This window comes from Dendrobates tinctorius, unplaced genomic scaffold (assembly GCF_039654945.1).
Source record: "Dendrobates tinctorius isolate UK_male_01 unplaced genomic scaffold, ASM3965494v1 ptg000060l, whole genome shotgun sequence".
Taxonomy (NCBI): Eukaryota; Metazoa; Chordata; class Amphibia; order Anura; family Dendrobatidae; genus Dendrobates; species Dendrobates tinctorius.
In genome coordinates, this window is record NW_027361728.1 from 40346019 (window position 1) to 40360624 (window position 14606).

The window sequence follows — 14606 nt, forward strand, 5'->3', positions numbered from 1 at the left end:
AAAATTGTTTGGGGAAAAAGTGCGTGTTATAGTCCGAAAAATACGGTATCTTCACGTCGGACAGATGAGGGATATGGTTGTTTATTATTTTTCTTTTTTACAGGGGACATGGGCATTGGCGTATTAGGCGTAAGGTGAGTATTATGTTTATTAGTTTCTGTTTTTTACAGGTGACATGGGCTTCAATGGATTAGGCGTAAAGTGAGTATAACAATATAACTGCTTTTTCATTTTTATTTCAAATAAAGGACTTTATTTTTGCTGTGTATTTTTAACAATCTAACTTATAGACACCTCTCCAATACTAACCCCTGTATTTATCGTCAGCTGAAAATACAAAGCTGACAACCCCACAAATATTACCCCTCTTGCCACCGCACCAGGGCAAGATGGCAGATCAAGGCTAAATGTCAGATTTGGTGCATCTCACTGAGGAGTCATTTCTGGGGAGGTTTAGGGCCCCGTCACACATAGCGATCTCGCTAGCGAGATCGCTGCTGAGTCACAAGTTTTGGGACGCAACAGCGATCTCACCAGCGAGATCGCTGTGTGTGACAGTGATCAGCGACCGGCCCCCCTGCCGGTATCACTGATCGCTCTTGGAAAGCCCTGGACATTTCTTTGATCGCTGGTCTCCCGCTGGCCCTCATGCATCGTTGCGTGTGACAGGCGGGAGACCAGCGATCCGCTGGTAACTAAGGTAAACGCAGGGTTTCTAAGCACCGTGCGGTGCTTAGAAACCCTCTGTGTACCTTAGTTACCAGTGCGCTGATGCAGGGAGCTGGTAACTAAGGTACACATCGGGTTTCTAAGTGACACACGTCCCTTAGAAACCCGATGTGTACCTTAGTTACCAGCTCCCTGCATCAGCGCGCTGGTAACTAAAGTACACAGCGACGCCGGGCGCTCGGCGTCATTGGTGCTGATCGCAAGTGAAGCTGTCTGTTTGACAGCTCACCAGCGATCACATAGTGACTCATCAGCGATCCTGACATGTTGATATCGTTGTCGGGATCGCTGGTGAGTCGCTATGTGTGACGGTACCCTTAGAGCTGATGTTTTAATATGGGAGGGAGCCAATAATCATGGCCCTTCCAAGGCTATTGATATCAGCCCACAGCTGTCTGTTCAGCCTTTGCAGGTTATTGAATATAGAGAGGACTTCATGTCATTTATTTGGAGGGGGAGGGTCACCCCTATAATAACCAGTTAAGCAAAAAGATGTGAGATGATATTAATAGCCTGGGAACCTTTATGGCTGTTGGCCCGTTCCCAAAATATTAACATCATCCGCCCTCAGCTTTCCCTCTGGTGCTCAGAAAATGATGGGGGACCACATACCATTTGTTTCATTTATTTTTTTTTATTTATTAACAAGTACAGGAAAATACACACCCAAGGAAACCTTAGTTCACAGGTTTCAAATGCTCTAGCAGCTGTTAACTCCTTTAACCTTAAAATGTCTCTCAAAGTTTTCCATGAGGTTTCCGGGCCTCACAGCTGCCGGGAGACTCGGTGGCTATGAACTCTGGTAACCTGAAGGTTAACCGAGTTCAAGCCACTGGGTCTCACAATAGCTTCAGTGCCGGACTGTTCAATGGTGGAGTGCCAGACTCGCAGGAGTTCATCAGTCCGGCACTTGCAAAGCAAGAGAAACAGTTGCTATGATGTGACCTTACTGTTCTTGTTAATAAATTAAAAAAATATTGTTAATAAGCTAGGAACGGGCCAATAGCCATAATGGTTCCCAGGCTATTAATATCAGCACCCAGCTTTTTGTTTAGCCTTAGCTGGTAATTATATTGTAGATCCCCCCCCCTTCCAAAAAATGATATAGGGTCCCTCTACATTCAATAACCAGGAAAGGCTAAACAGACAGCTGCAAGTTGATATTAATAGTCTAGGGAAGGGCCATTATTATTGCCCCCCTCCCAGACAAAAAACATCACGTCTACACACTGAAGCAACAACTGCTTTCCTCTACTCCATAGCACAGCATGTTGTGATGCCTCAGTTTCATGTACAATTATGACAGACGGGTGGGAGAAGCCAAATCACTCTTTAGATAAATGCGCAGACATACACTAGATGGCAGCACTGAAAATTAGAAGGAATAACAGACATAAGAAAGGTGGACAGGAGAAGGGAAAGAATAAGCATGGATAGGGGATAACTTTGAAACTTTGTACAATTCCACTTAAAGATTTTTGATCTATAGCCACCTAATTCTAAGGTCAGGGGGATCCTGACAGCCGGCTCCCCTTAATCATAGCCCCTAGATTATTAAAAAGCTTCGCCTGCTTCCGTTTACGCAATTGAATACAACAGTGACCGTCACTACATGGGAATAGGATCATCACGATTGTCGGCTTTTACGACGGAGCCCACTGTGTTCTTTCTAATTATTAGTGTACCATATAATATTGATTTGGAATCATCTCAGTTGATGAAATATATTAATGTTTTGAAGTTTCAATAACGAATTCTTTATATTATGTATACCTTCAACTTACACTTATTACAAATTACACACTCCTCCTTGGATAAAAATACTCTTCAAAAATACTAAAAGGAGTATATTTACCCTTCTTTAAAAAATGTAGTGTGACCTGTGCTGACAGTTATTCAGTTACTGCACAACGGTATTCTTATATAGAAGCTGTACAGCCATGTTATTCAGTAACTGTATGAAGGTAATCGTAGTGTTTTTACATCACTGTACAGTAGTACCGTGCATTTACAGTATGTCAGTGTTATTTCTTGTCAGATGTCATTTCAATTTTTACCTAATTCAACAAAATATCAAGAATTCTGCCCATACTCGTTAGTGTCAGTGACATTCAACTGTCAATATGTTGTAAAGTGTGTGGCTCTGAAAACTCAATATAATACACTGGGCCTAAGCAGCAAATATTTTAGGACCCTACCAACGTCCCTGGCGACTGCGATGCCTGTCACCCGGCTCACACTGACAGGAACATAATCATTCTTGCAGTGTGTAGTGCTGAGCTACCATGAAAAGTTCACCAGAGTTCAATGCTGATGAATCCTGGTGATCTCAATTACGGCACAGCTCGCTGTGTGAGAACTTTCTCATGCAGCGAGCGGTGCCATAATTGACGTCACCAAGATTCAACAGGTTTGAACTCCGGTGTACTTTCTCACGGCAGCGCAGCACTACACACTGCAGGAGCGATTATGCTCCTGTGTGTGTCAGTGTGTTATGGCTGGCGGGGATAGTGGTTGCATCACTCATGTGACCTCTATCCAAATCATCCGGACCGTAGTGCGACAGTATGGATTATCTTCACATCGGAGAGGAGAGGGATATGGTTGTTTATTATTATTATTCTTTTATAGGTGACATGGGCTTCAATGGATTAGGAGAAAGGGGAGTATAGATGTGCTTTTTTTATTTTTGTTTCAAATAAAGGAGTCTGTGTGTTTCTTTCAATTAAAGGATTTTACTCTGGCTGTGCCTTTTTTTTTTTTTTTACAATCTATGGGCTCATTCACACTTGCAATGAAATCAGACGAATGTAATCCAATTAAAAATCGGATTGCATTCAGTCTAATGTTATTCTATCATTGAGTGGTCATCTGCAAGTTTTTTTTCAGCTCGGATCGGATCACAATCGGACAGGAAAAAAGATTGCAGCATGCTGCAATTGTAATCGGATCGCATCCAGCAATACAAGTCAATGGGTGTGAGAAAAAAAAAAAAAAACACGCACAGCACTTGGACCATGTGAGTGCTGTCTCATTTATACACACCGATCTCCTTTGAAAAGCTGGCAATTCATCTGCCACATACAGTAAAATCACAGCGTGACCCGACAGAATAGGATAGATAGAATAGATATATACACATAGAATACGTAGATGTTAGTGACACATACATATACAGTATATGTACAGTATACATATTACATAGAAGAAAAGCCGGCAATTCAGCAGCCATGTACTGTAAAATTACAGCAGGAGCTGACAGGATAGAATAGCTGGATTACTTACAGTATATACACATAGAATAGATAGATATACAGATGTCAGTGACATACAATTACTACGGTGTGTGTGCAGCTTACTGTACATGTATTTAATTATTTAAAGATTATTTTTCTGAAAAAAATGGTATGGGCTCCCTCGTAATTTTCTTAAAGCAGAGGGAAAGAAGATGGGGGCAGATGTTTATAGCCTTCCCAGGCTATTAATATCAGCTCACAGCTGTATATTTAGCCTTTATTGGCTATTAAAATTGGGGACCATCTAAAAAAAATGAAGTATGTTCCCCCAATAATTAAAGGGAATCTGTCACCTATTTTTTCCCCTATGAGATGTGGTCATTCTGTAATGCTGTAGATAAGCACCCGATGTAACCGGAAAGATAGAAAAACGAGTTATATTATTATATAATGCTGTAGATAAAAAAAAAAAAAAGCCCTGCCGTGCGCTGAAACAGTGGTTTCCCCCCCACATATGGGGTATCGGTGTACTCAGGAGAAATTGCAGAACAAATTGTACAAAGCAATTTCTCCTGTTACCCTTATGAAAAAAAAGATCTGGGAAAAATTTCATTTTTTGATTTTCATGGCGCCACGCTATAAGGCTACGTGCACACGCTGCGGAATGGGGTGCGGATTTGGCCGCGCGGATTTTTTAAAATCCGCAGGTAAATCCGCAGGTCAAAAGACCTGCGGTTTCACCATCTCCACAATGGTGGAGATAGGAAACCACTGCGGATTCCGCAGAAAGAATTGACATGTCAATTCTTTCTGTGGTTTCAAAACCGCAGGAAAACCGTGAAGAAAAATCCGCACCGTCTACACTGCGGTTTTTTATTCCCATAGCGAATAATGGTACTGTACACCGCAGCAAAAACTGCTGCGGGCCTGCAGCGTCCAAATCCGCTGCGGAACCGCAGCAGAATCCGCAGCGTGTGCACACACCCTTAACATCTGTGAAGCACCTGTGGGCTCAAGGTGCTCAATACACATCTAGAATCAATCACTAACCTCAGGGAGACCAGTCAAAGAAAACACTGCGGCAGCCGGCAAAGGCGCTCAATCAGTGAAATCCTAGGTGCAATGCTCCCTGGGAAATACAAATATGCAAATAAAGTCCGTGGAGCCTCATTTAAGAGTCTCAAACACGGGACTAGCCAGATCTTCCTCCAGGGAAGGACCCAGCCAAGGGGCGGCTCCTTTCGGAAACCACCATATTAAGTGGCCCTTCAAGTCAATATCCAGCTCTTTACGAGTTTACAGATATGACAAGGGAAATACCAATCCATCCACAGACATCACCACCTAGGATTTCACTGATTGGGCGCCTTTGCCAGCTGCCACAGTGTTTTATTTGACTGGTCTCCCTGAGGTCAGTGATTGTTTTGTGATGTTGGTCTACTAGGCATTGCTCCCACCTAGCCAGAATCCTACTCCACACTGATGGGGGGCAACACCCCGAAACAGCTGTCTGTGGATGGATACCTGGCCTTGGTATTTCCCTTGTCATATCTGTAAACTCGTAAAGAGCTGGATATTGACTTAAAGGGCTAGTCCCATGTTTGAGATTCTTAAATGAGGCTCCACGGACTTTATTTGCAAATTTCAATACACATCTAGATAAGTTCCCTAAGGGGTCTAGTTTCCAAAATGGTGTCACTTGTGGTTTCCACTGTTTAGGCACATTAATAGGTCTTCAAACGCGACATGGCGTCCGCTAAATAGTGCATGAAATTTTACAATGCCGTGCGCCCAAACAGTAAATTTCCCCCACATATGGGGTATCGGCATGCTCAGGAGCAATTGCACAACAAAATGTATGGTCTATTTTCTCCTGTTACCCTTGCGAAAGTAAAAAAAAATTAGGTCTATATGAAAATTTTAGTGAAAGAAAAGTAAATGATTATTTTTTCCTTCCAAATTCCAAAATTTCCTGTGAGGCACCTGAAGGGTTAATAAACTTTTTGAATGTGGTTTTGAGTACCTCGAAGGGTGCAGTTTTTAGAATGGTGTCACTTTTGGGTAGTTTCTGTCATGCACACCCCTCAAAGTCTCTTCAAATTTGATGTGGTCTCTAAAAAAAATGGTTTTGTAAAATTTGTTGAAAAAATGAGAAATCGCTGGTCAACTTTTAACCCTTATAACTTCCTAACAGAAAAAATTCTGGTTCCAAAATTGTGCTGGTGTAAAGTAGACATGTGGGAAATGTTATTAACTATTTTGTGCGATGAGTCTCTGATTTAAGGGCATAAAAAGTAAAAGTTGGAAAAGTGCAAAATTTTCGCCAAATTTCCCATTTTTTTTCACAAATAAACACATGTCATATCGAATAAATTTTACTGCTATCATAAAGTACAATATGTCACGAGAAAAGAACCTCAGAATCACCAAGATCCGTTAAAGCATTCCAGAGTTATTACCTTATAAAGGGACAGTGGTCAGAATTGTAAAAATTGGCCGGGTCAGAAAGGGGAAAACAGGCTGGGTCGAGAAGGGGTTAATAACCAGCAAAGACTATGCAGACAGCTGTGGGCTGACATTAACCCCTTTATGACCAAGCCTATTTTGACCTTAATGACCTGGCCATTTGCAATTCTGACCAGTGTCCCTTTATGAGGTAATAACTCAGGAACGCTTCAACGGATCCTAGCGATTCTGAGGCTGTTTTTTCGTGACGTATTGGGCTTCATGTTAGTGGTAAATTTAGGTTGATAAATTTTGCGTTTATTTGTGAAAAAATCAGAAATTTGGCAAAAATTTAGAAAATTTAGCCTCAGTTTTTTCATTTTCACATGGGCAACAGGATAAAATGAATGCTAAAATTTGTTGGGCAATTTCTCCTGAGTGCACAGATACCTCATATGTGGTCATAAACCACTGTTTGGGCACACGGCAGGGTCCCGAAGGGAAGGAGCGCTATTTGACTTTTTGAATGGAAAATAAGCTCCATTTATTATATAGAAGCTTATTATTAATATAATAAATAAGCTTTTAAATAGGAATTTAAAAGTTCAGCCTTCTCAACATCCTGTCTTACCATTTCATCATTTTCATCCTGTAAAAATCCTATAGCATCTTTGACTTTTCAAAAGACCTGCGGATTATCTGCGGTTTAGCCTGCGGTTTGGTCCTGCGGTTTCACCATCTCCACAATGGTGGAGATAGGAAACCGCTGCGGATTCCGCAGAAAGAATTGACATGTCAATTCTTTCTGCGGTTTCAAAACCGCAGGAAAACCGCGCGGATTAATCCGCACCGTCTACACAGCTGTTTTTGGTTGCGGAATCCGCAGCGTGTGCACATACCCTAATTCTGGCGTTTTGACTTTTTTTTCTCGCTATGCCGTTTAGCGATCAGGTTAATCCTTTTTTTTATTGATAGATTGGGCGATTCTGAACGCGGAAATACCAATTATGTGTATATAACATGGAGAAATGCAGCACTCACCCAGATGCAGTAAAAAACGGAGTACTTTATTATACCATTATAAGGTTAAAACAAGGTCCACAGGAACAGCAGGTGTGTAACGGTGGGCAGGGAAAGGAAGATGGACGACGGCAGTTTCGCGCGGCAAGCGCTTCAACGGGTCCAGCTATAGACTGAAATCTCTCATAAGACAAAAGGTATTTATTCTCCGCTCACCCAGCCTGACTTGACAGCTGCAGCCTGTACTGAGCAGTGAGATCTCAGCAGTTAGAGGAAGATTAGGGACACTGAGGAGCTGTCAATAAGGCAAAGAGGGTGGAGATTGAGTCAAATTTTCATAAAGGACTACACAGCCATTCTGAAATGGATTAAAAAAAAAAAAAAAAATACATACACCAGCCTCATCAGGTCTAAGATGTATTTAGTATTGTATGAAGTTAGTACTGTGAAATCTACTGACAGATCTGCTTTACTTCTCAGTATTGTGGAAGATTTTTGATAGAAATAAAATTAACCATCACTTTCATTCCAAAGTTAACTTTATAGGTAAGGTAAAAGACAAGCTCCTCACCTGTCAGCATGTAGGTTACCGCTATAAATGAAGTCCAGCATTGTCTGGAAAGCAGCTGCTGTCACTTCCTTCTGGTCAAGAAGAATGCTGCAGTCTAAGGCGTCCTTGAAACGGGCCCTGAAATAGTCACTAAAAGAAGCCAACACATTCCTATGAGCTTTGTACTGGATGTCACCGATCACAATGGTGCAGTCACACAGGAAGCCGGCCTCTTGCTGCGTCTTTAATTTGTCCAACAACCGTGTACAGTGCTCAAGACGGGCCATGATAGCGAGGCCTGGGATGTCTCACCTGGAAGAAGAGATCACAATGAACATATATACAGAAATTGGACAAAATAAAAGATTCTTTCATCAGTCTCCCAGCGTAAGATCAGTCCAAAAAATCCTGTTTTCAACCAAGTTCTGCAGAGACGCTGCTTTGGGGACCCGCCACCAGCTGTTGTGACATTTTGGGGACCTTCCCTTTTTAGTTAGTTAGGCCGGGATCACACATGTGAGAAACTCGGACAAGTCTCGCATCTTAATACCCGGCACTGCCGCCACCACTCGGATCGGAGTGCGCGGCTGCATAGAAATACATGCAGTCACACGCTCCACTCCGAGCGCCGGGTATTAAGATGCGAGACTCGTCCGAGTTTCTCACATGTGTGATCCCGGCCATAAATAGAGGCCTGAATCCATCATCTTAACGGACTGATCTCATGTCAGTAGCACATGTGATGGTGCTTTTGCAGCATGTACTTTCTTTGTGTAAAAAAGATTCCTAAACCAAAAACTAGAATTGAAAAACATACTTTGTACCGGTGTTTATGGCTGGATCATCTTAGACCTTTTTCACATTTCCGTTTTTTGACGTCAGTGTAAATCCGCCAGAATGTGAAAAAACGGACCCGTTTCCGTTGTGGCACAAACAGAGGCCACCGGATCCGTTTTTTTTTTATGGATCCGCATTATCAGATAGTGGTGGAAATTTAAAGGAACACGAGCCAGGAAAAAAGAGAAAGGAGAGAGAGAGATTTTTCTGCCGCCAGAACGGAATTTGGGGTTCGATTACTGGCAAGGAAATTCTTCCGAGCATGCTCAGTGTCAAAAAACAGATCCGTTGTCGGATTCTGTCAAAAACGGTTGGCAACGGATCCGCCGCCCATAGGCGATCATTATAACAAATGGTGGATAGCGACGGATCCGTTGCTATCTGCTATTTTGACGCAGACAAAAAACGTTTCATTGTCCGTCCACTGAAGTCAGCGGACGCCAAAAACCGGATCCAAAGGATGACCATCCGTCAAAATCCGCCGCTAATGCAAGTCAATGGGAAAAAAAAATGGAGAATCCGTTTTTTTTGCAAAACGGCAGATTTTGACTGATGGCAACAAACGGAAATGTGAAACAGGCCTTAGACAAACTCCTGAGTCTTGGCTGGTGAAATGTTGCGTAAAATGAGTACGATTTTACATGTTTATACTTGCATGTTTTACCCATTCATTTAAGAGGGGGAAAAGCGCTTTCAGCAGATATGAAAAAATGCAGTGTGTGAACAAGCCTCAAGACAAAGTGTATTCAGTCAGGCATGTATTTTAATGAGGTATTAAGAAGTGTCACAGTTATCTAAGGCTAGGTTCACATTAGCGTTTCAGTCCGCAGCGTGGTGATGTGTACTTCTTTCCTTAAGCTCCGCCTACTTCCGCATGCGTCCTGCGTACCTATCTTTACCTATCTTTAACATTGTGTACGCAGGGACATGCGTTGTATGCAGATGCGTCTGTCATTTTGACGTGCCTGGGTAACGCAAGAAAATGCAACGTGTTTGACGGGCATGTCAAAACGACCCACGCGGACACAATGTTAAAGATAGATACGCAGGACGCATGTGGAAGTAGGTGGAGCTTAAGGAAAGACGTCCGCAGCACCACGCTACGGAATGAAACGCTAATGTGAACCCGACCTAAGACTGCATACATACATGCTTACACCAATTAATGCACAAAGATTGGGCTCTGTTCATAGACATCTTGGGCTCCATTTTTGGAAGATCCATGCCCAATGTGATTCATGTAAAATACCAGTTCTATAAGATATGTAATGGATCTGTCAAGTTTGTGCTTTGTACTTGACAAAATGTCTCTGCCCGTCAAGAACATTCAGAAACCAACAGGAATGGAGCCATAATGTAATTGTGATCAGAGCGCGTGAAAAATCATCAGTTACGGCAGAAAAGAAGTGAATTAGGACAGCAGTGCTCCATCCAGTCTGTACATTTTATTATTAAACCTACAGGACAGAACATCCTAGAATTGTACAGGATCGGAGGAGCCATAGTCGCCTGTGTGACAACTCTCAATCCACATCTATGGGACCAGCAGCTCAGCTATTTCAGACAGTCCCATGGAAGTGAATGAGGCAGTGGGCACTGTACACACTGGGACTTGGGAGCCCCAGCCGCCACCTGTGTATAGAGGTTGCCTGTTATTGTCATTGACCTCTGAGGTGAGGACAGGACCTGTGGGGGCCACCAAACAGACAGGACAGGACGGCAGCTGTGGGGGCCACCACACAGACAGGACGGCAGCTGTGGGGCCACCACACAGGACAGGACGGCAGCTGTGGGGGCCACCACACAGACAGGACAGGACGGCAGCTGTGGGGGCCACCAAACAGACAGGACAGGACGGCAGCTGTGGGGGCCACCACACAGACAGGACGGCAGCTGTGGGGGCCACCACACAGACAGGACAGGACGGCAGCTGTGGGGGCCACCACACAGACAGGACAGGACGGCAGCTGTGGGGGCCACCACACAGACAGGACAGGACGGCAGCTGTGGGGGCCACCACACAGACAGGACAGGACGGCAGCTGTGGGGGCCACCACACAGACAGGACAGGACGGCAGCTGTGGGGGCCACCACACAGACAGGACAGGACGGCAGCTGTGGGGGCCACCACACAGACAGGACAGGACGGCAGCTGTGGGGGCCACCACACAGACAGGACAGGACGGCAGCTGTGGGGGCCACCACACAGACAGGACAGGACGGCAGCTGTGGGGGCCACCACACAGACAGGACAGGACGGCAGCTGTGGGGGCCACCACACAGACAGGACAGGACGGCAGCTGTGGGGGCCACCACACAGACAGGACAGGACGGCAGCTGTGGGGGCCACCACACAGACAGGACAGGACGGCAGCTGTGGGGGCCACCACACAGACAGGACGGCAGCTGTGGGGGCCACCACTCAGACAGGACGGCAGCAGTGGGGGCCACCACACAGACAGGACGGCAGCAGTGGGGGCCACCACACAGACAGGACGGCAGCAGTGGGGGCCACCACACAGACAGGACGGCAGCAGTGGGGGCCACCACACAGACAGGACGGCAGCAGTGGGGGCCACCACACAGACAGGACGGCAGCAGTGGGGGCCACCGCACAGACAGGACGGCAGCAGTGGGGGCCACCGCACAGACAGGACGGCAGCTGTGGGGGCCACCGCACAGACAGGACGGCAGCAGTGGGGGCCACCGCACAGACAGGACAGGATGGCAGCTGTGGGGGCCACCACACAGAACACGATGGCAGCTGTGGGGTCCGACTACCACACAGACAGGACAGGAGGGCAGCTGTGGGGGGGGGGGGGGTCACCACAGACAGGACAGGAGGGCAGCTGTGGGGGGGGGGTTACCACAGACAGGACGGCAGCTGTGGGGGGGGGTTACCACAGACAGGACAGCAGCTGTGGGGGGGGGGGGTCACCATACAGACAGGACGGCAGCTGTGGGGGGGGGGTCACCATACAGACAGGACGGCAGCTGTGGGGGGGGGTCACCATACAGACACAGGACGGCAGCTGTGGGGGGGGGTCACCATACAGACACAGGACGGCAGATGTGGGGGGGGGGGTTACCACAGACAGGACAGCAGCTGTGGGGGGGGTCACCATACAGACCGGAGGGCAGCTGTGGGGGGGGGGGTCACCATACAGACAGGAGGGCAGCTGTGTGGGGGGGGGGGGTCACCATACAGACAGGACGGCAGCTGTGGGGGGGGTCACCATACAGACACAGGACGGCAGCTGTGGGGGGGGGTCACCATACAGACACAGGACGGCAGCTGTGGGGGGGGTCACCATACAGACACAGGACAGCAGCTGTGGGGGGGGGGGGGGGGGTTACCACAGACAGGACAGCAGCTGTGGGGGGGGGGTCACCATACAGACAGGAGGGCAGCTGTGGGGGGGGGGGTCACCATACAGACAGGAGGGCAGCTGTGGGGGGGGGGTGTCACCATACAGACAGGAGGGCAGCTGTGGGGGGGTGTCACCATACAGACAGGAGGGCAGCTGTGGGGGGGGGTTACCACAGACAGGACAGCAGCTGTGGGGGGGGGGCCACCATACAGACAGGAGGGCAGCTGTGGGGGGGGTCACCATACAGACAGGAGGGCAGCTGTGGGGGGGGGGGGGGAGGGTCACCATACAGACAGGAGGGCAGCTGTGGGGGGGGGGTGTCACCATACAGACAGGAGGGCAGCTGTGGGGGGGGTGTCACCATACAGACAGGAGGGCAGCTGTGGGGGGGGGTTACCACAGACAGGACAGCAGCTGTGGGGGGGGGCCACCATACAGACACAGGACGGCAGCTGTGGGGGGGGTCACCATACAGACAGGAGGGCAGCTGTGGGGGGGGTCACCATACAGACAGGAGGGCAGCTGTGGGGGGGGGGGGTCACCATACAGACAGGATGGCAGCTGTGGGGGGGGGGTTACCACAGACAGGACAGCAGCTGTGGGGGGGGGGTCACCATACAGACAGGAGGGCAGCTGTGTGGGGGGGGGTCACCATACAGATAGGACGGCAGCTGTGGGGGGGGGGGGGGGGTCACCATACAGATACAGGACGGCAGCTGTGGGGGGGGGGTTACCACAGACAGGGCAGCAGCTGTGGGGGGGGGGGGGTCACCATACAGACAGGACGGCAGCTGTGGGGGGGGGACACCATACAGACAGGAGGGCAGCTGTGGGGGGGGGGGTCACCATACAGACAGGAGGGCAGCTGTGGGGGGGGGGGGGTCACCATACAGACAGGAGGGCAGCTGTGGGGGGGGGGGGGGTCACCATACAGACAGGACGGCAGCTGTGGGGGGGGGGGAGGGTCACCATACAGACAGGAGGGCAGCTGTGGGGGGGGGGGTCACCATACAGACAGGAGGGCAGCTGTGGGGGGGGGGGTCACCATACAGACAGGAGGGCAGCTGTGGGGGGGGGGTCACCATACAGACAGGAGGGCAGCTGTGGGGGGGGGTCACCATACAGACAGGAGGGCAGCTGTGGGGGGGGGGGGGGTCACCATACAGACAGGAGGGCAGCTGTGGGGGGGGGTCACCATACAGACAGGAGGGCAGCTGTGGGGGGGGGGGCCACCATACAGACAGGTCGGCAGCTGTGGGGGGGGGGGTCTCCACACAGACAGGAGAGCAGCTCTGGCGACCACCACACAGTGAGCACAGGTCATAGCGGGCAGTGTTTACACTGTGTCCCCGCAGCGAGGATAACCCCCAACATCAGCGCCGCTCACCTCACCAGTCAGCCATTGTTGTAGCAGGAATGGCGTAACGGGGTGACGTCACTGGAGCTCATTAACTCTTGGATCCTCGGGAGCAGTGCTGCTGGCTGTGCAGTGTAGTGTAGAGCAGAGAGCGGCATCTCTGGTGGAGACACAGTGTATAGGCACGTGACCGGCACAAGAAGCACCCGGGCACATACGCACAGCGCTATACATGGTAATACAAGGGTTAAACACCGGAGATGGAGACGGAGTGAAAACAGAAGTGAGAAATGAAGGAACAATAAGAAAAAGTAATTAAAATTAAAAAAAATGCAGGGTAGATAAAAACATGTTTCCGCCCGGTTTCGAACCGGGGACCTTTCGCGTGTTAGGCGAACGTGATAACCACTACACTACGGAAACCTCCATGTATATGGTGCTGAAGGCTGTGTACAGAAGCCAGAGCCCGCTCAATGTAGCTATACATAGTCTGTCACATGCGGAATTCTACCTTTTTATTCCTCAAGGCCTCTTTCAGGCTGTGTGCACACGCTGCGGATTTTTGTCAATTCTTTCTGCGGATTGAAAACCGCAGATAATCCGCGCGGAAAATTCCGCACCGTCTGCACTGCGGTTTTTGATTCCCATAGGGAATCATGGTACTGTACACCGCAGCAGTTGCGGGTCCGCAGCAGCCAAAACCGCTGCGGAACCGCAGCAAAATCCGCAGCGTGTGCACACAGCCTTAGGGTTAGGGCTAGGGTTAGGGCTAGGGTTAGGGCTAGGGTTAGGGCTCAGATTAGGGTTAGGGGTGTGTTGGGGTTAGGGTTGGAGTTATAATTGGGGGTTTCCACTGTTTGGGCACATCAGGGGCTCTCCAAATGCAACATGGCGTCTGATCTCAATTCCAGCCAATTCTGAGTTGAAAAAGTCAAATGGTGCTCCTTCCCTTCCAAGCTCTGCCATGCGCCCAAACAGTGTTTTACCCCCACATGTAGGGTATCAGCCTACTCAGGACAAATTGCAAAACAATTTTTGGGGTCCAATTTCTCCTGTTACCC

At 48.3% G+C, this 14606-nt stretch overlaps 1 protein-coding gene and 1 non-coding gene across 4 annotated transcripts in view; both read right to left on the reverse strand.

Annotated features, from left to right (window-relative positions):
- Positions 1-13726, reverse strand: part of MYNN (myoneurin) — a 33762-nt gene extending 20036 nt beyond the window's left edge. The window contains exons 1-2 of one of the 3 annotated variants that reach the window (XM_073578906.1): positions 13576-13726; positions 8002-8292 (exon numbers count right to left, since the gene is read on the reverse strand). In XM_073578906.1, coding sequence (XP_073435007.1) covers positions 8002-8267 — 266 coding nt within the window. In that variant the 5' untranslated portion in view covers positions 8268-8292; positions 13576-13726. The other 2 variants (XM_073578908.1, XM_073578907.1) reach the window with 2 other exon arrangements.
- Positions 13727-13895: 169 nt separating this feature from the next.
- TRNAV-AAC (transfer RNA valine (anticodon AAC)) lies at positions 13896-13968 on the reverse strand. The gene has a single exon. It is a non-coding gene; the product is annotated as a tRNA-Val (tRNA).
- Between the last annotated feature and the right edge of the window lie 638 nt (positions 13969-14606).